Here is a 23447-nt window from a genome sequence, read left to right on the forward strand (position 1 = left end):
GAGGCCAACATCGCGGCGCTCCTGACATCGAGGCTCTCCCCGGAGCAGCGGGAGATCGGCTGTTCAAACATGCAAGTTGTCCCATAATGCCTTGCAGGCCAAGACCGGCATGCAAGGGCAAACAGCGGTTTTCTCTGCTTGGAGTGGCCCCAGGTGAGCGGGGTTATCACCACACAGGTGCACAGGTGCCGGGGGAGCTGCTGGAGAAGCGCAGTCTCCCCCAAAACAAAGGGGAAAGTCCCCCCCCCCCCCCCCCCCCCCCCAAGTTTCTAGGGGACCTAAAAGAATAACCCCTCAAGGGATCAGGACAAACATTAACACCTCCTAAGCTGGAACTTTCATTCTATAGCTGGGGGTGTTCTGAGAAGTGCCTCAAGTAGTGAAAGGCTGAGCTGGGGAAGTCTGGAGAAGGGCATCCCCTGGAGGTGAAGAGATGTAATTGCCTCAAGGAGTGAAAGGCTGAGCTGGGGAAGTCTGGAGAAGGGCATCCCCTGGAGGAGAAGAGGTGTAATTGCACCAGAAATGCTTTTACTAACGTTATTTCTATTAGAGGGACTGAAGGTCACATGTGTAATGTGCAGTACCTGTGTAAGGTGATGTCATAATCAAAGTGGGGTTATGTTGCCAGACATTCCTGCTAGGGTGTTTGGCTGTATATGCGTAGTCCTGTGATTTCATCTGTGATGCCTTTAGGGGCAGTAATTACAATGCATTTTAATGATCCAAAAATGTAATGAGTACTATCAATCTAAAGAGATGCTTAAACATGTATTCTTAATGATGCACTTAGGTGAAGATCCCAGTCTGTAAACCCTTAAGATGTAGAGGTGTATACTTCATGGTCAGTAGGAAATGCTCAGTCAGGGTTATGTGTCACCAAGGCAGGGTTACCTATTTTAAATGCTTGTGGAGATAATGGGGTGAGTGGCCACTGGGATGGTGCCAGTGCGCAGTGCCCTCGCTCCAGGTTATGTTCAACTAACTGCATTGGGGGCAAGATGATGTGCATACATGGGCGGGGTGGTACTAGACCCCCCCCCCCTCTCCCCATGGGAGGGGTGATGATGTTATGCAATGTCACAAAGTAATTCAAACAACTTATGTATATTTGTAAATTGGTTCATAGTTTTGAGTAGTGTGTGTGTTTAATAAATGTACTCCTACTTTTATAAAGCAAAGTACAGACTGGACAATCAATTATTGTTATTTCTGCGCACCTGCAAATGGAGATTACTAGCCCACACCACCTCCCTTGAGTAAGCCTCAGACTACTCTGCAATGCTATTCTCTGAGAGTCAGGCGCTACAATTGGGTGTTTGGTTCCCAGTGAAGGACAAATTTAGGCATTTTGTTTGTGCAGGCCTCACGGATGCTGCCTCGTTTTCCAACAGATACAACAAGTGATTTAACCAAAGTGTAGATAGAACATTCTCAATTGGTCCTAAAGATTTGCCACACCATCACTCTGACACAACAGGCAAGAAACATGTCGACCTCATAGCCACTGTTGGACATTTTTCCAAAAAGTGGCCCTCACTATCTGGTTTTAACAAGGACCAGTGAACTCCTCTAAATAAAACTGTTACTCTGGAGTGCTACTGGCCACCCTTATTAATCTTTTACCCCCCCCCCCCCCCCCCCCCAACCTACACTGCACATCTGCACTCGCATATCCACACCTTTAGGCCCCTTACCCACACTGCACCAAACTGTTTGGGACAAAAGATCTGACAGAGCCCCCTCATAGGGTGCCAGTCAGGCATTGCAGCGCTGGCCTGTCGATGAGCATGCCCTATGATGAAACATGACACCCAGCCTAGGTATGTGAGGGCACCACTTCCCAAATTGAGAGAGACATTGTCTCCATCATAAGTTCAGGGCACCACTTTCCTAGCCTTCTCATTATATTACCTCCTCTTCCCAGGAACAGCATACTCCATTTGATTCTACTGTCTCACCTGGGTGTCTCAAAAACACCCTCCATCCCTTCTTCTTTGTTGATATGCACACTCATGGACTCACAGGATGTCAGACAGAGGCCAATAGCAGAGTCCAGTCCAGGTTCCACTTGTCAGCTGGGTACTTCCAGGAAAAGGTCTCTTGCAGTTTGTTGGCTCCCTGAAGCCACACAGTTAGCCATCCATGTGGTCCTTTGAGCCTACTTTGTTCTGGGTAAAGGTCATTTCCTTCCGGGCTCTTAGGTTACATACAGCAGGTCTAGTCCTCTTCTGATCTTCTGCTGTTCTAGGAAGTGTTCTGAAGTGGGTGCCTGGAGGTGCCGTAATTATGCCTGGCACAAGCTAGTCGGGGGAATGACTCTGGGGCATGCCTTAACAAATGGCAGAAAAGTTCCCAGGATAACCCTGACCTCTTTTGCAGCATTTCCGGTGTTCCTTAATGAAAACCGGGCCAAAATACCATGTGTCAGTGTTTTCAAGATGGCAAAAGCTTTTGGCCAAACTAAACTTGGGGTGTGTGTGTTTTGAAGTGGAGTGCATTTTGGTAATCGTAGTGTCCTTCCACACCAAACACGCCAATCCAGTTTGAGGCAGGCACTGTACCCACAACCAATACAGGGACAGTAGGCTGGTAGGTCTAATGCAGGGTCCTACAGTTAGTGAATAAACCAGGATTGTCATTGTATCCTGTTCTCTCCCATTCAAGTGTGCTCAAGTGGTACATGTGGCTCAACATACCTGCCCAGTAGAATTTGACTCCCTATTGTCTGAAAGGATGCCCACAGCCTCCATCCTGCATATTCTAGAGTTAAACAAAATCCTTTCAGGCCAACTTTTTGTTTGCTCATAGGAGACATTTCATTCCTTTTTTCTACACTTCAAGGCTAATCACTAGCTGGGCTCCTGCTGGAGAGCAAATCTAATGTAGCTTCCCGGAACATCAGGAAGGGAAAAGGCAACTTTCTAAAAGTTACTTTTCCTTAATATTCATTAAATATCTGATTGCCAATTGAATTGGATTTTAATATGTATTAAAATAATGGTTTAATTATTCTTGTAGCTGGTTCCATACTGAAGATATAGTATTATTTAATATTGCTTTACAGTGTTTCCCTATGGGCCATTCTGCCTTCCTACAGTTAAAATAGCTTTTGTATGCTAGTCACTAGAAGGACATGTTAATTAAAATTTCTCCATGTCCTACATTTAAATATCATGCAGCCAGCCTTGTGTGCTGTGAGACTTACATAGGGGTGACTTGTTATTATTTAGAATGGAGGGTTCTACCTGTCAAGAGGGTTTAATTTGACCGCTAGCAGCACATATTTTGCACTGTTGCAGCCAGGATACAGCTGTGGACATGAAACCATGTTTACACTGCTACTATAGTAGATGGCCCTATAGGTGCGGCAGTCCACTAGTGGCATGTAAAATACTGGAAAAACACAGTTGATGGACAGAATGTAGAACAATGTCATACATTAACCCCAGTACAAGGATCTGGGCCTAAATCCATCGTTTTTTTGCACTCCACACCACCCTGGGTTAGACACTGGCTATATGCAAATCAGCTCTGACCCTGTGCCTCATGGGAACAGTCCAGTCCGAACTACCAAGCCATGCCTTTCCCCGACCGGAATCAAGCATCCAAGGACCGGTTTCTGGCTATCAGCCTTCATCAGCCTGGATAGCTTGACTCCAGTGGTGTGGAGAGCCTGGGACTCACGTCTGAGTATACCCAGCACACTCGTGGTGAAAATTGCAAAAAACACAGTTGATGGACAGAACGTAGAACAATGTCATACATTAACCCCAGTACAAGGATCTGGGCCTAAATCCATCGTTTTTTTGCACTCCACACCACCCTGGGTACATCTTGTGCCATGTACTAGGGACTTGTAGATAAGGTAAATATGCCAATCTGACCATTTTTTAAAGGGAGAACTAACGCACATTACAAGTTAGCAGGGGTAAAATGCCCAGAGTTCTAAAGCCAGCAAAAGTATGGGGGACTACCCAAATGCAACAAATCAGGGGTGTCCACTAAGAAATGGCAGATTTCTCACATTGTACAACACGCTCCCTCTGCCCCATTTTTCAGTCTTGCTCATATCTGCTGCGTGATCTGAGGACTTCATTGGGAGAATTCTGACTCCAGGGGGATGTCCTGTGTGATATGCATGCACTACCATTCCCCCTTACTACCCATGAAGAGGTATAATCATTGTCTATGAATCAATCTTAGAATAGGCGAATTGTCCACTAACCCAGGTTGGAAATCCAAGCTAATATCGGCAGATCAAGTGGATCGTTTCCAGGAGCTGCTCTTTAAGTGTCAGGAGTGTAAAACTGTATATACAGAGGCCTCGCTCCTGGCTGAAACCAAACTGAACTCCTCAGGACTTTGTCCTTAGCAACTCTAACCTTTGTTCTTAAACACCTTTTATCTCCCATTGTGTTTTTGCTTTTGGTATGCAGACTGAGTCTTGGCTTTCTCTTACATGCACAGCTAACCTAGTGCCATCAACCTCCTTGTTGGTCCAATCTGTTTACTTAGTCCAGTTCTGTAGAACTTTGTCTAGCCCAATATGCCTTCTACAGTTAGTAAACGGTGTGTCCATTTCTACTCTGCAAATAGTGTTCCTCTATCATGGGGGTCTTCATTTCTAGTCCTGAATGCCGCCTGTTCCCTCCCTCGGGTGAGAGCCTTTAAACATTTATACAATTTATTCATTTGTATAATGCAGTTGGTTGTACCACTGTGTAGTCATGGTTAGGTCAGAATGGAAAGTTTTTTCAGACAAGGTCTGCAAACCCCCATCATGGTTTCCAAATGGCGACATACTTAGACTCCCTTGCATTCACTTTTGGCATTGGCATTTAGATAGTGGTTTTTGGACGAAAGACCAACTTGAATGAACTGTCACAATACTGTGGCTTCTAGCTTGACCTTTCAAAATGGTGCTCATAGTTCATACCTCAGTGATGAGATTTCAGAGTATAACCCCATGGTGCTGTAATGGCCCGGTTTTTGAAGTCCGCAGGTTCATTACAAACGATGCACTAACGTTCACTAAAGCATGGTGACCAACGCATGTTGAGCCACGGTGCACCGGCAACACTTTGGGTGTGCTGAGTCTGCTGTCTGGGAAAATAGACTGTGTACTATCAACATAATTTGGCCCATTTAAAATTGCTCTTGGGTGCAGACTATCATGAGGTTAAAATTTAGGGATGTGCGATTGTAGTGAATTTGCTTTAGCAACTTGTACAACCCGCTGAAAAAAAAAGATCAATCATCTGTCTGTCATGAGACAGTGGACTCAATGTATTTTTTTTCCTCTGTAGTAGACCAGCCTGTTGTACAAAATAAGAGCGTTCTGAGCTTTAATTGGTTGAACAGTTTCTACCACATGCCTTTTGCTTGGCAACAGGTGGCACCTTTTTTTATTAAGAATGGCAGACTTGAGTGGTTGGTTTTAAGAGCGAATACTGTTATCCAACTCTGAACCATGGCAGACAAGGATGTTCTTGGGACATTTTTCTAGTGCTGCTTCTGTTTCTGCTATTGATATGCACCAAGATGTCCTCTTCATTGAGGGGACATTGGCACCAGGTAACTACTCCATGGGGCTCCATTGTTTGGGAGTTGTTAAGCTATTCCCCAAGGCAAGAAGCTGAATACCAGGAGGGACACTTACAAGCTCTCCTCAGAAGCCACGCAGGAGCCAGAGAGGCCTTACGGTCGAAGTTCTAAATGAGCAGTGACAACTCCTAAAGTGAAAGTCTTAGCTGAAGTATTGGAAGGGCTAACAAGAAGGGATAATATCAAAACTCTGCTGAGTATGCTTATGCCGGTGTTTGCCAGAGGCTCAGCAGGAAAACTACCTGCACTTGGAAATATTTTCACTGTGCTGCAAGGAGAACAATGTAAGCTTATGGTGCAGAAACCAGAATCTAAGAATTAGAACTGTAGAATTGAAGATCATTATAAAAAGTGAGTGGCCACTTGCCACACCAATTTGTTAAAAAGTAAAAAATAAAAAGCAAGCGGTTGGCAGCTTGCGGCAGCTTGCAGCGGGTGGAGTGGTAGTGCCTGTGACCAACTCCAACTGTGTATGGCCTTCAGCCGTGTCCAGTGGGATTGGCTGCCTGTTGCGAGTTGGGCACAGGAAACTGCCAAAAGCCAGGCCCTTCGACCTTTAGTAGCTGTAGGCCGTGAGAAGGACTCGCCACTCACGGCTGATTGGTTCACTCTACTGTTGGATGTGATGCATCATCAAAAACCCCAGAAATTCACCGAAAAGGTAAAGTGAACTTAAGGTTAGTCTTGGTTATAACACCTGAAAATGCGTTTAAAAAGCCATAGAAGTTCACTTAAACTCCAAAGTTGTAGCGCTGTTATGAATGAAAAAACACAATCAGTTTTGGGTAGCTCAACTTGAAAAACAACCATTCAAAGTATAACGTGCACTATAACTGTAGTTACTGTGTAAGTAGTTGTTATGGTAAATCTCAAAATGGGGTTCCTGCCATTGTGAACCACACTTCCCATGAGGCCCCGTACTTGCGATCAAGCAAAAGACACACAATTGATGGACGGAATCCAGAACAAATCAAAACATTCACCCCCAGTCAAGAGATCTGGGTTAAATCCATCATTCTTTTGCTCACCATGCCACCCCAGTTTAGACCCGACCATATGCAAACCAGTCTTGACCCTGTGCGACCAGTACACCCTGGAGTCCGTGAAGGAGCTGCGGTGTGTTGGGCTCTTTGATGCATAGTGGGGCACCCCGAGACCTAGTGGAATGTGGGTTTATAGGGGAATAGGGTGGGAAGTTATTTAATTGCCTCAAATTGTAAAGCTCTCTGATATCCTTCGGAATCAAGTTCGGGCTATATAAAACTTTATAAATAAATAGGAGGCGTCATTCCAGCCCCAATCGGAGGTTCATTGAGGGAGTGCGCAAGTGGAACAGAGTGTGCACACTGGCACATAATCATTCTAATTACATTCTGCTAACACGAACCCATGTGCCACCTGCGAGCGCTTTAGCGGTTTTAGCAGCCACACATGCCTCTCAAGAGAACGTGCAGCTCTTCGACTGCATCGGTAAATCTTTTCACAGTCTGTATCATCTGGACCAGGCACCAGGGATAAATACAAGCTTCCCCAGCATTCGCTTGTCACCAGCCTGGGAGAGCTGAGGCCGAGCAGGTTCACAGAAAAATGGGACCCTTGATGTGAGTATTTGTGACACAGTTTTTTTGTTTGTCCCAAGTACCCTTGTGTGTGGTTTAACTAGAAACGCGGACACAACAGCGTTTTTATTATTTTCTTCTTGTTCCTTTTTCATTAATCTCGGCGAGGTGAACCCCACTAGAGGGCCTGCCCCCACCATCCCTTGAAGGGTAAAATGTACCCATCAGTAGGGTAAGTGCACAGGAACTACAGCATGTCACGCTAATGTTCAATTTGAATGATGCATCCCACCGCCTTCAGCAGCCTCTACCTTTACCCCATCGGTTGATGTAAACGAAGCTACGGAGAGATACACCATCTGGATAAAAGATGCATGCACATCTCTAATTAAGCCCAAACTATCTCGTCCAACACGCACAATACCATCTGCCCCTTGGTTCACCTTGGAATTAAGAGATTACAAAGTATCTTGCAAAAAACTCGAACGCCAATGGCGTACTGAATATTCACAGGCAGATAAACAAAAACTCAAATCAAGCCAAAAGATATACAAAGAAATGATCAAAAAAGCAAAAATTGAATATTTCTCTGCTAGAATTGAGGGAGCTAAAAACTCCTCCAAAGAACTTTTCCAGACGGTGACCACTTTGTCCACTCCAAATTCTGTCACTGTCCCTCCCAGTCTGGAGCTCTGCGAGACCCTCGCCAAGTACTTTTTAAATAAAGTGGAGCAAATCTTCGCAACCCTTGAACCTCATGTGGGGCTCACTCTTACCGAGGGAGCACATACGACTACGCCAACAAATCCACATAGTTTGGAATTCAGGGAATTCGGGCCAGTTACAACACAAGTAGTAAAGAAACTACTACTGAGAACCAAATCTGGCTCCCCCCGGGATCCCTGCCCAGTCTCAGTGGCTCATCTGGCAGCCGCCCCTATATCTGTCTTGCTAGCAGATTTGTTCAATAAAATGTTCAAAGAGGGAGCATATCCACTATGTTGGAAACAAGTTTCAATAGCTCCTCTGCTGAAAAAATCTAATCTAGACATTTATGACCCTAGTAGCTATCGACCCATATCTAGACTCCCTCTACCGGCCAAGCTTATTGAAAGGATCATGAACGTTCAGCTCTGTGGCTTCCTCCGATCCTCTGGGGGCTTGGACCCTGCTCAACATGGGTTTAGGGAAGGTCACAGCACCGAGTCCGCCCTCATTAAATCCACTGAGGAAATCAGGAAGGTGATGGATGCTGGAGGACGGGCAGTCCTGGTGCTCCTGGACCTATCCGCAGCCTTTGATACGGTCCACCATGACATTCTATTGGACCGTCTTGAGGGCTGCGGAATCCAAGGAGTCGCATTGACCATGCTGAAATCCTTTCTAGCAGACAGGATACAAGTGGTGGCCATGGGAGATTTTGAATCAAGCCATTTTACCCTTCCAGGAGGGGTTCCTCAGGGCTCCTCCCTGAGCCCTACCCTATTTAATGTTTATGTTACCTCCCTCGCCCCGGTGATTCGTTCTTTTGGCTTCGAATTAACATCGTATGCAGATGATACTCAAATTGTGGTATCTCTGCTCCCGGGGCGAGAGGAAGGAATTGCGGCCAGATTCCAGGATTGCATGATGGGAGTAAGTTCATGGATGGCTAAGAACTGCCTTAAATTGAATTCCTCTAAAACTGAGGTTCTTCTCTTTGGAAATGTGACCAATCTCTGGACCCCTGACTGGTGGCCTCACGAAATGGGAGCCCTACCCATTCCAGCCACTACAGTAAAAAACCTGGGGGTAATTATTGACTCCCAACTCTCCTTTAAAGCACAGGCTAATGCCTTATCATCCTCCATTCACTGGATAATAAAAACTATTAGGAAAATCCTTCCTTTCCTCTCCAGTGATAGCAGGAAAACGGTGGTGACAGCACTTGTGCTGTCTCGCCTTGACTACTGCAATAGCATGTATCTGGAGGCCCAGCAGGGAGTTCTGAACAAATTGCAAACGCTACAAAATGCTGCTGCCCGACTGATTACTGGTCTACCTAAGTTTGCATCGGTAGCTCAGGAATTAAAAAATCTACACTGGCTTCCAATATGGAAACGTATCATGTTTAAGGCTCTTTGTATGGTATTCAAGGCAGTAAATGGAATAGGTCCATCCTTCCTTCAAGAACACCTCCAACTGTACAAACCAGGGCGACAACTAAGATCTGCTAATAAAAGCCTGGTCATGACTAACCGTATTAGGAAAGCCCACGGAGCATCTAACATCTGGAATGAATTGCCTCTCGCCCTAAAACAAAGCAATGATCTCCTGACCTTCAGGAAAAATATCAAAACATGGCTTTTTAACCTCCAGTAACTTTCTTTGCCTCTTGGAGATAATGTATCGTTTCAGCGCCAGGACACCGCCCGGTAACAGCGCGCTCAACAAATGGTAAAAATAAATAAAATAAATAAATAAATTCAGCCATAGTCATATTATTGTGTAATCTTTATCATCTAATGGTATTCATAACTGGTTATATGTGTAGTAGGTGGTGTGATACTGAAACTTGAGTGAAGAGGTAACAGCACCATAATTTTGTCTAGAAATACATGTGAAAAAAATCATGGCATGTACAAATTTATATTCTGCGCCACAAGGAGTGAGACACCTAAAGTGTTAGAACGCAGCATTCACAGCCATCAGTATTGAGGCACTTCACGTCAGAGGGTGATGAGCCATCTATTACAATACACGCTGTGGCATTAATTCTCCATGCCATATACTGTTTTATCTTTTAGGTACTTCCGAAAATGAACATAGTTATTGCTTGCTCAAATAATTTTGGCCTGCATGCCCCATATCCTCATAGGACATAATTAGCATAAAACAAAGCAATCTTTTCCCTTTTTCCCGCCTCTGAACTACTTGGAATGCTTCTAGCAAAGACTCTGGATGAGTCTTTTTTGGAAAGATTGATTAGACTGAAGCTTGGTTAGTATAGGCTGTTTTCCTTTCTTCCAGCATTTTGAGCTATACATTTAATTTCCAGCCAGATGAAAACAAGGAGAGCAGTGTGAAAAAGAATGGAAAAGTTGTTATCTTAATCATTTTGATACTTTGTGTGCCTGTTCGCTGTTCCTCCTTTTATAAGATCAATCCAGTCATCCTCTCAATTTTAATGTAAGGGCTTGAGCTCACTCGTTCAGAGAGACTTATGCACATGGGCTTAATTACTCTAGTCCTATGCAGCTCGGCAAATTCTCTTCCAGTTACAAAGGCACATCAAAATTAGCCTTCGGAAAACCAGAATGACTGATGGCTATTTTCCCTAAATATAATGGCTTTCAACCTTTTGCTGTAAATAAATGCATTGTTGTTGTTAGGTAGGAAACGTGTTTGAGGCATATGAGCTGTAGGTTGTATACTTTAGCATAGATCGCCATCTGGTGTTGGGCTCGGATGTTTGTTTTTGTTGAAGTCTTTGTTAGTCACGAGATAGGTGACTTCTCCTTATGGTGACAGTGCGCATGGGCATCGACTCCATCCCCAGATTGTTTTCTTCCGCCATCATGTTCGGATATGACTTGCTGCGCTCCGGGTCGGTGTCGTTATCGAAACCCCCTTCGACGCGCAATCACCTACCACTCGACGGTATTGTCTCGATCGCGTTTCCCTTTTCAGCGAGCATCTTCTACCATCGAAAAAACTTCGATAAACTTGGCGTGGGCCATTGGGCCTACCTGCGCAGATTCAGACTGAAGTCGATGGAATGTACTCCCTTCAAGAAATGACCCCCGTGTGGTGCTAAATTACCACACTCTGACCTACACCCAGTGCGTAATCTCTGCCTCTCTCCGGGGCATCGAGAGGATACCTGTGAGGCTTTTCTATCTTTCAAGTCTAAGAAGAGCATTCGTGATGGTCGGGCTTGACGCCACGAAATGTCCAGAGGAAGCGGCTCTATTCAGGACATCTTCCATCCAGGCCCGACAGCCTTCCGGAACAATCCCAGGAAGAACCGGTCTCATTCTCCACAGATGACTACGACGCAGAAGACTAAGTCACCCCAGCTCAGCGGACTGTGAGTACCTAGACCCCTGCCCCACCCAAGCCCATGCCAGACACTCCAATACCAACTTTGCCTCACGGCCTAGGTCCACACTGGTCGAAAATTTCAGATGTCTTGTCCTCTTGCTCGGCTATGAAAAACAAAGACTAGCCTTCCGGCTTGGGCTCGAGCCAACCACACTCTGGTACCGAAAAAACCATGTGCGGCATCGAAGTCCAAGGCTGCCAATATGCCACGCCCTCAATCGGCACCGCAAAACCCTCCAGCACCGAAACAGCTGAAGTACAAGACCTCAAAGCTGAAGCAAAAGGTAAAAACTTGGACACCGAAAACATCGGAGCCGAAACAATCCAAGGAAACCACTTCTATGCCTAAACTCCGACGCAAAAGACTCCGGAGCCGAAACAACCGACACCGAAGTCTTCGGAACCACAAAAGGCATCTACACCGGACACTATCCTGAGCCTGAACAGACTCCTCATAGGGATAAATCTTCGGCACCGTAAAAACACCGTCTTCGAAGAACTTTTTGTCCCAGATCCAAACCAAAAAACAATTTATATCCACCCAAAGGTTGGTCATATTCTCTCCCAATAACCTACAAAAAGGAAACTGGACCATTTGCAAAATTCACCGGTTCCGGCTAAAAGAATGGACATGGACACTAACACCTCTCCAGCCCCTAAACCGCCTCTCCCCCCCCCCCCCCCCCCCCTTATTTATCCCAATTTACTTATTTCACCAGTACACACGTTCCACTCTCACAACCAGAGGATAGTGATAATGGAGATAGGGACGGACAAGGGGATGATAACAAAATCCCACAATGAGACAATCATGACCATTATTATCCCCCACAGGAGCCAGATCCATGGATGGACTGACACAGATCTTGACTTAACAGACCCAGATCTTTATCCCTCTAGGCCATCCTCACTAGACTATGATGTAGGTTTTGTCCAACTAATCAATAGGGCCGCAACATATCACGGAGTAAATCTACATTCTGACCCTGTAGAGGAGGATTTTCTCTTAGAAACTTTTGCTCAGCCACAAAAAACCTTACACATCCTACCAATGTTAAAAGGGCTCATTAGACACGCACCAGAAGTGTTTAAGGGCCCCATTGGGACTAGGGTTCTTAACCCAAGGATAGACAAGAAATACAAAGCTTCTCCTAGTGACCCCATATACATTAAGGGACAGCTTCCTTTAGATTTCCTATTAGTAGCTAATGCACAAAAGGGCTAACTCTCAAGGTTCAGGTGACGCCCCGCCCCCAAATAAAGATTCCAAATTATTAGACGCGTCAGGCAAACGTGTGGCGTCTCAAGGTGCAAACTATTGGAAAATAGCCAATACACAAGCTCTCTTGGCAAGGTACGATAGGGCTCACTACGATAAGCTAGAAAAACGAATTCAACACCTTCCAGAGCAATACAAACACCAGGCCAATGACCTCATACAGGCAGGCTAATTCATCACGAACACATCAATCAAATGTGCTCTAGACGCCGCGGACACCGTGTCCCGCGCAGTCAATACTAGCGTATTGTTATGCAGGCATGCTTGGCTCAGGATATCGGGATTTAAACAGGAGGTGCAAACCAGTATCCTTAATCAGCCCTTCGACCAAGAGCAACTCTTTGGCCCTGCAGTGGACACATCTTTAGAAAAGATTTAAAAGGACACTGAAACTACTAAGTCTACGGAAGCCTTTTCTTCTAGAGGCTCCTTTCGACGCTCCTTCTATAGGGCTGGCTCAAAAACCAATACACCAGAGCACCCATACTCCTCTTACAAAAGCCCCATTCAGTGCTCCTTTTCCAAAGGAGACTTTAGGAGAGGTTGCAGGGGTAACAACAACAAGGGCAGAGACTGGGGTAATGACACCCGCAGCTCACCTACCTCCAAGCAGTGACTTCCCTGCACTTTCCCAACCACTCAACACCTGTCTGGGGCCTCCTTTCACAGTTCCTACCTGTCTGGAATTCCATCACTATTATTTAACAAGGAGTGGAACCTTCGGTGGACAATTTTTAACGGGGTCCAGTGTGTTTGTCCAATTCACTAGCAACAAAGAAAGTACACACAGTTCCCCGGGAGGACTGGATAGAAGGGAAAGAGTGTGTGGCGTGGAGTAGAAGCAAAAAGCCAAGAGGGAAGGGAAGGGGAAATTCCCTCTTGGGAACTAGAACCCTCACACACCCAGCAAGCTAGGTGTCATGCTTCATCATATGGGCCCTTCTCCTCGTCGGACTGGCGCTGCAATGTCAGAAGGGCACCCGCGAAGGGGCTCTTTAGCGGAGATCTTTTGTTCCAGCCATATGGTGCATGCGTGTGAGAGGGTAGGTGAATGTGTAGTCGTGACTAAGTGGTGATTGATTAAAAAAAGGTGGGTTAGTCCACAAGGGACTTTAACATGGCTAACTCCCTTGATTAAAATGATGGGAGGGGAGATAGATGATACGGTTATATGTGGCAAAGATATCTGCAACCCTCAGTTTAGGTCGACATGTTTCATGCTAAACTAGCAATTCCTCAGGACCTTGGTGCTCGTACTATACAGTGAAATTAAAAACTTCATACAACCTTGGGTCTTAAGGTCTGTAGTGGGACATGCCAATTGGTCCTGCCTTGAGTAATGCAACCCTAAGCAAATCCCCAAGGTACTTCTCAGTCTGCTCTGTGGGACCTGCACAGAAGAGTCGGGAATCCAAGCGGTGTGCGGTCTCTGCCTGCAAACCTACCCCCACGCGTTATCCGGACGGGATCTGGAGCAGCTGGTATTCCATCACCACAGACAGGTGGCCGAGACAAATTATCCAGTATGGTTACTGCCTGGAACTCACTCCCACACACTCCTCCCAAACATCGTCCAATGTCCACCGAACATTTGACTTTCCTCAAACAGGAAATACTCTCTCTCTCTACTACAAAAAAATGCAATAGAACCAGTCCCCTTACCCCAACAGGGCACGGGGATTTATTTACTCTACTTTCTGATTCCAAAAGAGGATGACTCTCTCAGGCCAATATTAAACGTCAGACCCCTAAACCTCTACATCCAATCAGACCACTTCCACATGGTCCCTCTCCAACAGGTGCTCCCACTACTTCAACAAGGAGACTTCTTCTCCACTCTGGATCTAAAGGACGCTTACTTTCATATTCCTATTCACCCCTCTCACAGAAAGTCTCCCAGGTTCACGGTGGACAGACATTATCAGTTCAAAGTTTTTCCATTCGGAGTAACCACGGCACCTAGAGTCTTCACCAAATGCATTGTAGTGGTAGCGGCTAATTTAAGAAGGCAACACATTCATGTGTTCCCTTATCTGGATGACTGGCTCATAAAAGCCAAATCTCACAACAGTTGTGTACTGAATACACACAAAACTATCCATCTACTCCACGACTTAGGTTTCACATTAAACCTCGACAAATCTCACCCTCCGCCATCCAACATACAACAGTATCTAAGGGCTACTCTAGACACCTCCAAAGCTCCAGCATACCCCAATCCCTGCAGGATCACTCATTGCAGGCTCTATTACAATTTCGGCCTCAACACTCGTTGCCAGCTCTAGTGTTTATTCAGTTAAAATGGGATGATGGCTTCTTGCATCCTCATCGTCCTTTATGCAAGACTCCAGATGCGTCCCTTACAGGAATGTTTCTCTCATCATTGGAACCAGGCTCAAGGTCAGCTGACAGATCTGGTGTTGGTGGACGGCCGCACACATCGCTCTCTGCAGTGGTGGAATGCACAAAACCTTTCCAAAGGACGGCTGTTCCTAGACCCGGTTCCACAGATAGTACTAACAGACGCGTCGCTCTCCGGCTGGGGAGCTCATCTACAAAGTCAAACTGTTCAGGGCTTATGAACCCCTCGACAGAAACAACTCCACATAAATCACCAGGAGCTACTAGCAATCTTCTAGCACTAAAGTCTTTCCAACTTTTGCTACTAGGCAAAGCCGTCCTAATACGTACAGACAACATGACAGCAGTGTATTACATTCAAAAGCAGGGGGAGACACACACTCCAACTTTCACGCCTTGTGCAAACTCTATGGAGATGGACTATTCCTCAAAAGATATACCTCCTCGCGGAACATCTCCCGGGAGTACACAATCAGATTGCGGATCTGCTCAGTCGACACACACAACATATCCATGAATGGGAACTTCATCCTCAAGTTCTTCTTCCATTCTTTCAAATGTGGGGACACCCAGACATAGATCTGTTAGCCACACATCACTGCCCAAACTTCGCCTCCAGGTCTCCACACCCATTGTCCAAAGGCAATGCGCTCTGGATGAACTGGTCAGGGAAATTTGCTTACGCTTTTCGGACTCTCTCACTCATTCTGTTAGTGGTTCGGAAACTCAAACAGCATTCCCTCACAATGATCCTAGTTGCTCCAACATGGACCTGACAACCATGGTTCACAACCCTCTTGGAACTATCAGTAGTTCTGCATCAAAAGCTACGCCTCTCACCCAAACTTATTACACAGAACCATGGCGAGATAAGACATCCAGATCCCAATCAACTCAATCTTGCGATCTGGCTCCTGAGGTCCTAGTTGGGCTACCTCAATCTCCTACCAGATTGTATGAATGTCGTCACAGAAGCTAGACGTCTTACCACATGAGAATGCTATGCAGCAAAGTGGAAGCGATATGTTGTTTATTGTACGGATAACAAAATCGACCCACTAGATGCTTCCATTAAAAACATTATCTGTTATCTCTTGCATCTACAACAATGTAATTTGGCATATACATCTATATGGCTACATCTATCTACAATAGCAGCTTACCTCCAAAACAGACAACACTTGTCTTTATTTCGAGTTCCTGCTAACAAAGCGTTTATGGAAGGACTTAAAAGAATAATTCCACCTAGAGTTCCACCTTCCCCAACCAGGAACCTCAATATTGTCCTTACCAGGCTCATGGGTCCCCCATTTGAACCTCTACACAAATGTGAGTTACAATTCCTCACTTAGAATGTTGCCTTCCTGGTAGCTATCACATCCCTCAGAAGAGTTGGTGAACGCTAGGCATTAACCATACTGGAACCATTTTTGCAAATGCATCATAGTAAAGTGATTCTTAGACCTAACCCAAAATTTCTACCAAAGGTAGTTTCTACCTTCCACGTTAATCAGTCTGTTGAACTCAGTTTTTTTCCCTCAACCAGACTATGGTAGAACGTGCTTTTCACACACTAGACGTATAAAGGGCGTTACTACACTACAGAGAAAGAACAAAATATTTCAGAAAGACTGAACAACTCTTTGTATCTTTCTCAACATCTCAAAAGGGCAATCCCATTTCAAAAACAGGAAATTGATTGTTAAGTGCTTCCAAATATGCTATCTCAAAGCTAAATGCACACTAACCATTCCCTCTAGAGCTCATTCCACACGCAAACTAAGGGTTTCTATAGCTTTCTTAGGGAACATTCCCCTAGATGACATCTGCAAAGCAGAAACTTGGGCTACACCACACTCTTTCACTAAACACTATTGTTTAGATGTGCAAGCAAAACAACAAGCGAGTGTGGTCCAGGCTGTATTGAGAACACTTTTTCCAGACCACTGCAACGGATACAGGTTGCCACCGATAAAGAGGAAAACTGCTATATAGTCTGCTAAAGTGTACAATCTGCAGCTCATATGCCTCAAACGGAAACTGCTACTTACCAGTATGCATCTGTTGGCATGTAGAGCTGTAAGGTTGTATATGCCCACCCACCTCCTCGGATACCTTTATCCGTTGCAGTATTCTCTTACTCAAATACATTACACATGGACATCCTTTTCTACTTTCCTACTAACTCCATCATTACCCTTCATGGCGAAAAACAATAAGGAGTCACCGCCTATCTCGTGACTAACTAAGACTTCGACAAAAACAAACTGCAAACATCCGAGCCCAAAACCAGATGGTGATCTATGCTAAAGTATACAGCTCTACATGCCAAGAACAGATGCATACTGATAAGTAGCATTTTCCTTAGTGTTTCAAACAGTCTGGCCCTGGTAGTGAACAACGTGCTATTGAATGCTTGATTCATCTCACAGTTTTGTTTCTTTTCTTATTGTTTCAGAATTTTGCAAAGAATATATTTGCAATTCTTCAGTCTGTAAAAGCTAGAGAAGAAGGTCGTGTACCTGAACAGAGGCCAGTACCAGCCATTGCACCAGCGGTAAGACTTTGTGTATGAAATATGTATGTAGTACAGTCCTATAAGGGTGTTTAGTTCATTTACAGCCCACTTTTTTATTTATAAAGTTTGTACAAATGACCTTTTTGTCTCGAATTGTACAATTTGTGACTAAAGGGGTTGCATTTCATAGACGAAAACAAGTTACTTACCTGTAATTTTGGTTCTCCAGTATTGGGAACTTTCATAGATTCCCATCGCTTGTATCCTTCCCAGTCGTCGAGATGGGAGTTCTTTGTAAATAAAAAAAAATACCATAGAAATAGGTACAAAAAAAGAATAAGGCCTAGGCCTCATCTCGTTTTGTAGCATATCCAACTATTTTTGTAAAAGAGACCAAATAAAATGAACAGCCAATCAGAACAGCCTCACCCCATAGAACCCTCCTGAGAGAGCCTCAGATTTTCGTAGCTGTTGTGTAACAGTATAACAGAAGATGCTGAAGGCTGAGCTTTCCCAGAGGTGGAGAGTTGGATCATGGGAATCGATGAAAGTTACCAATATTGGAGAACCAAAGTTACAGTTAAGTAACTTGTTTTCTCACTCCAGTATTGGAACTTTCATAGATTCCCATTGCTTGTATCAGAATAGCTAGCAGTCAGAAAGCACATTTTGTGTAACAATACAATGTTATAAAACCTTGCAAGATTCATCACGTTCAGTAGAGATACAAATTATCCATAGAGAATTGGTAAACAAACAGTAATTTAACATCAGAGAAGAAATAGTAAGAGCATCTAGACTTACAAAATGTGCAAATAGCCAATAAAAAGGAAGGAGGGTTAGAAGGGAAAGCTTACCACTCCTTGAAAAAGGTTCCACAGGACTGCCTGCCCCACTGCAGCGTCACTACGTGTGGATGAGTCCAAGCAGTAATACCATGTGAAGGTATGGGTACTGCTCCAAGTCGCTGCTCTGCAAATGTCCTTGATAGGCACTCCGGCGAAGAGAGCAACTGAAGAAGACATAGCTCTCGTAGAGTGCACCCGGACCTCTCCCTGGAGGAGCTTGCCAGCTGCTTGGTGACAAAATTGCATTGCGGTGTCAATTCATCGAGCAATACCCTGCTTTGACAGAGGGAAACTTTTGCCAGGAGCACTGAAAGCCACAAAGTGCTGTGTTGAACTTCTGAAGTCTTTGGTACTTTGAAGATAAAACTTCAGACATCATTGAACGTCCAGAGAGTGAAGAGCCCTCTCCGCTGGACTAATGGGTCGAGGAAAAAAGGATTTGAGAATAACTGGTTCATTCAAGTGAAAGTCTGAAGGCACCTTAGGGATAAATTTGGGATTCGTTCTCAGAATCAAAGTCTCTCTTTTAGACTGTAAGAACGGTTCTTGAATAGTGAGAGCATGCAGTTCACCTACCCTTCTGGCAGATATTAAGGCGAGAAGGAGGGCCACCTTCCATGAGAGGAATTTAAGGTCTGCCCTATGAATCTGTTTAAAAGGCGGCCTCATGAGTTGAGTAAGAACTAAGTTAAGCTGCCACAGAGGAGGTGGAGGCCTAACTGGTGCGAAAACTCAAAAAAGTTATTTAAGAAGTTGCTTCGAAATCCTTAACCAGAGGGAAGGTCCAGAGGAAGTCTGTCTGAATCTAGAGAATTCCGCAAGGTGCACTTTGATAGAAGAATGAGCGAGACCTGATTTAGCCAATGCCAGAATGTACGGCAAAATCTGATGAGGAGCAGAAGAGTAAGGATTAATCTTTTCTTGCTGGCACCAAAGGCAGAAACGCTTCCATTTTAAGCAATATGTCTTATTTGTACTCGGGGCTCGAGCAAGCACCTCTCTACATTCTGACTAGATATTCAGGTCCTGAAATTCTCAGTGCTCAGGATCCATGCTGATAACTGAAGAAATCTCGGATCCCGGTGTACCACCTGGCCCTGGGACATCGTCCGCAGGGAAGGAATTGGGCGCAGATTAACTGGACGGTCCAGGGAGAGTAGAAGAAGCTCTGTAGACCAAAATTGGCGGAGCCACGCAAGGGCAACCAGAATCCTTCTTCAGGGTTCCGCCTTAAGCTTCCAGAAAAGTCTGGGAATTAGTGGGATCAGAGGAAAAGAGTAAACCCAGGCGCCTGACCAGTCCATCGAAAGCACATTCCCCAAAGATCCTGGATGGTGATGCCTGCTTGTGTAGAGTTGTAATTTTTTGTTCTCTGGAGTGGCAAAGAGATCTATGGGCGGAGTGACCCAGACTGAAAATCTCTTCCAGAATGTCCTGGTCTAATTCCCACTCAGGCTCACTGATTCAGGCGACTGAGCGTGTTCGCTGTTTTGTTGAGGGCACCTGGAAGATGCTCCTCTGAGAGCTATACCTCCTGCTGTATTGCCCATTCCCAAATTTCCTGAGCTTCTTTGGATGGTCGACGAGACCTTGCACCTCCCTGCTTGTTTACGTAATGCATGGCCATCGTGTTGTCCGTGCGGACCAGGACAGAGGATCGTTGAATCCATGGAAGGAAGGCAAGTGGAGCTCCAACAGATTGATGTGGAGTAGGCCATGCTGGAGAAGCCAGCGGCCGCTTACCTGAAGGTCTTGTAAGATTGATCCCCAGCCTTCTAGTGAGGCGTCTGTTATTTGAGGAGCTGGGGTGACCCTGAAGGGGAGGCCCTTAGATATATTGTCCTTTATCGTCCACCACATTGCAGCCTCGTTCATAGGTGTTTGTGGTCTTGTCTTCGAAAGAGCCTTTTGTCTAGCGCCACTGGAAATCCAGTTGTTTCTGGAGGGGGCGCATTTGCAACCTGCAATGGGGAATTAAAGAAATGCAGGATGAGATTCACCCCAGAAGGGACTTGTAGAGGCGAACTGAAAGGGACCCTCTTTGTTGCAACTGATGAGCAGAGGTTATCAGCTTTGTTTGTCTTTACTTTGAAGGAAAAGCTTTGCAGCAAGATGTCCAGAATGGCCCCCAAGAACCGGGCCAACTTGGAAAGCACAGGACTGACTTTTCAATGTTGAGCTGGAGCCCTAGGTGACGGAAAGCTGTGTGCATGTCCTGACAGCCTCTTCTGCTGCGTGATGATACGGAGCTTTTAGCAACCAGTGGCCGAGGGAAGGAAAGACCTGGATCTTCTGTTTCCTGAGAAATGCTGAGAGAGGGGCTAGAACCTTTGTGAAAATCTGCAGAGCGGATCAGAGTCCAAAAGGCAGGATCTTGAAAGTGGCTCTAGGCTACTGTAAAGTGTAAAAACTTCCTGTGGATGGGGACATGAAAGTATGCGTCCTCAAGGTCCAGAGTGGCCATGTAATCTCCCAGATTGATGCACCGCAAAATGTCCTGTAAGGAGACCAACCGAAACAAGAGCTTGATGAGATGTGTTTAGCTCCCTCAGGTCTAAAATGGGGTGCCATTTGTGTACGGTCTTTTGAACAAGAAAAAAACGGGAATAGAATCCTTCTCCCCGTTGGGATCGAGGGACCGGTAGTATCGCTCGTTTGAGGAGTAGTTGGTCTGCCTCCAGGTGTAGAAGATGTAGTTGTTTGGATTCAGTGGCGCTAGGGACTTTGGATGGCGGTTGATGATGAAACTCCAGAGTATGGCCTGACAGAACTATATACAGAACCCATCAATCTGATGTTATTAGTTGCCAGTTGTGAAAGTTTTGAGATATCCTGCCCCCCACTGGTGTTACAGGGGACAAAGGAACAGTAGGAAGAGCCAAGTACCTGCTACTGGCGCTTAAAGGAATCCCTCCCCTGGTGCCCTTGTCATCCTCTAGATGATCAACGAGAGAAAGAAGACTGGCCTTGTCACTGAGAATATTGCGGCTGGTATGATTGAGAAGGCTGCGAGTAAGAGGAATAGCGCTGCTGCTGATATCCACCTGTGTAGAAGGGAAAGCCTCTACCCCTAGCTCCACATAAGGGGACCTTGCGGTATTAAGAGTCCCAAGGGATTTTGCAGTTTCTGCGTCCTTTTTTATATGCTGCAGCCCATCAATGTGATTCCCAAAGAGTGCCTCACTGTCAAAGCGAAGGTCCAAGATCTTATTTTGGACTTGAGGCCGGAACCAAGTAGCACAAAGCCAGCCTTGACGCCGAAGTACTGCTGCCCCCGCTAGGGAAAGGAAAGCTGTAGTGGCAATATCCATTGCGCAGTTAATTATCTCCGAAGATGTTCTCTCTCCGTCCTGAAGGATCTTCTTAGCTTCCACTTTAGATTCTTCTGGCAGCTGGTCCAGATAAGGAGACAGATCACATCACATCTGGCGATCATACCTTCTGAGGATTGCCAAGGTGTTGGCTGCTCTGACAAGGAGGCTAGACATAGAAGAAAACCTCTTCTCAGCATTATCCACCCGCCTGCCCTCTTTATCCTGTGGTGTAGTGAGAGGGGCCGTCGGATTTTTAGACTTTCTCTGGGCCGCTTGAGAAATTACGGAATATGGTTTAGGCTGGCTGACAAGACTAGCAGGCTATCCTCCGGGTCTTGTACTTCTTTTCCAGACGAGGAAACAAAGGTATGACTGTGGCAGGCAACTTCATACTCTTTGGCCCTTCATCCCAGACGTGACCCACAATAGAAATAGAGTGGACTACCTTTTAGTACGGTTCTTTAAAGTCATATAAGAAACATTCACAGATGGAATGGGCAGATAGAAACGCTTAGAAGCTCTCTACATTAGATTATGAAAGCCCCCAATATCTCTGCAGGAGGGGAATCTGCCGGTTCTGGAATGGGAGAGGCGGGATCCTGAATGATGTAGTCATCCCATTCCCTGTTAGGATCCGGAATAGTCTGTTTCCCCTGGTCATCAGATGTATCATCCTGGGCAGTAACCACCATTTGTTGTGGTTCAGGTAACTCCGGCAAGGAAGGTTGAGGAGGAAGCTGAGGTGTAACCGGATGAGAAAATGGAGTAGGAGGCACTTGCACTGTTTCTTGGGCAGGAGATTGTGTAGGAAATCTCCTTCTGTAATCAGATGGCATGAACTGCAAGTTGGGAATGAGTTAAGATGGCATACAGACCATCTCGTGTTGATATTGCTCCTGAGACCTTAATTGTGGTTCATATTGTTGCTGCTCCATGTAGTACTCGTCTGAGTCTTGATATTTGACATGCAGCTGTGATGGGCTAACAGCAGCACCGTAAGGACTGTCATCGTCTTCAGAAAACTCCTCTTCTAAAAGGAGAGCTGGAGGCAGAGGTGTCCCTTTTAGGAGAGAAGTCATTTCTTGTGTAATGTGACGTCTCCGTATCGAATTTGACACATATTGTATCGGCGACGAGGTCGTCGGCGGAGCCGCCGCTGACTGTTTTAGTCATCAACGGGGAGAGGGCTACCGTCGACGGGACAGTTGTTGAGGCCGTCGTCTTGATCAAGCTGGAAGCTGTCATCGCCTTCGACGTGGTTGCCGTCTACACCATCACCGTCGTCATCTTTGTCGAAGTGGACATCGTCAGAGTAGACGTCAACGACAGGGTGAATTGGACATCTGCGTGTGGCAAAGTCATCGACACCTATCCCTTCAAAGCTGGTGGAGACGAGGAAACTCTCGTAGATGAGCCCATCGACGGAGCCAAAGTATACACCGGTAAAGTCGTCAGCAGAATCGATGTAGAGGACGAGTGAAATTTTCTCTGTACGTTTTTTAAATATTTTAGCCTTCTCAGAAGGAGGAGAAGAAGTAAAAGGCACATAGCTTGTCTTCCTTTCAAGTGCCACTTCTGAAACAAGTCCTTCCCTCTCCTTTACACCTCGGTTTGGAGATTTGATGGGACTACTCCTATCAGACCTATGAGAGGTCTTTTGTAAGGCTTTTGAACGGGGGCGTCTGAAGGTGAAGACCTACCCCTTTTTGAGACTTCCTCCGTGAAGTAGCCGATGAAGCGGCATCACTGTCACTGGAGACAGGATCTTTCCGTGATTTTAGTTTCTGGAGCCAAGTGAGCAGACATCCCTCACGGTCCTGCAAGGTCTTGGTGGAGAAGGTCCGACCTATTTTGTAGTCAGTAGCTTTGTGCTTAGGATGC

General features: G+C 45.6%; 1 protein-coding gene across 1 annotated transcript in view; it reads left to right on the top strand.

The window, feature by feature from the left end:
- The window catches only part of CDC73 (cell division cycle 73), a 754132-nt gene that overhangs the window by 177687 nt on the left and 552998 nt on the right, over positions 1-23447 (top strand). Inside the window, exon 8 of the mRNA XM_086964560.1 lies at positions 17345-17443. Within this exon, the coding sequence (XP_086820686.1) occupies positions 17345-17443 (99 nt within the window). The remainder of the gene's footprint in view (positions 1-17344; positions 17444-23447) is intronic.

The sequence above is a fragment of the Lissotriton vulgaris genome, chromosome 1_1 (genome assembly GCF_964263255.1).
Source record: "Lissotriton vulgaris chromosome 1_1, aLisVul1.2, whole genome shotgun sequence".
Classification (NCBI taxonomy): domain Eukaryota; kingdom Metazoa; phylum Chordata; class Amphibia; order Caudata; family Salamandridae; genus Lissotriton; species Lissotriton vulgaris.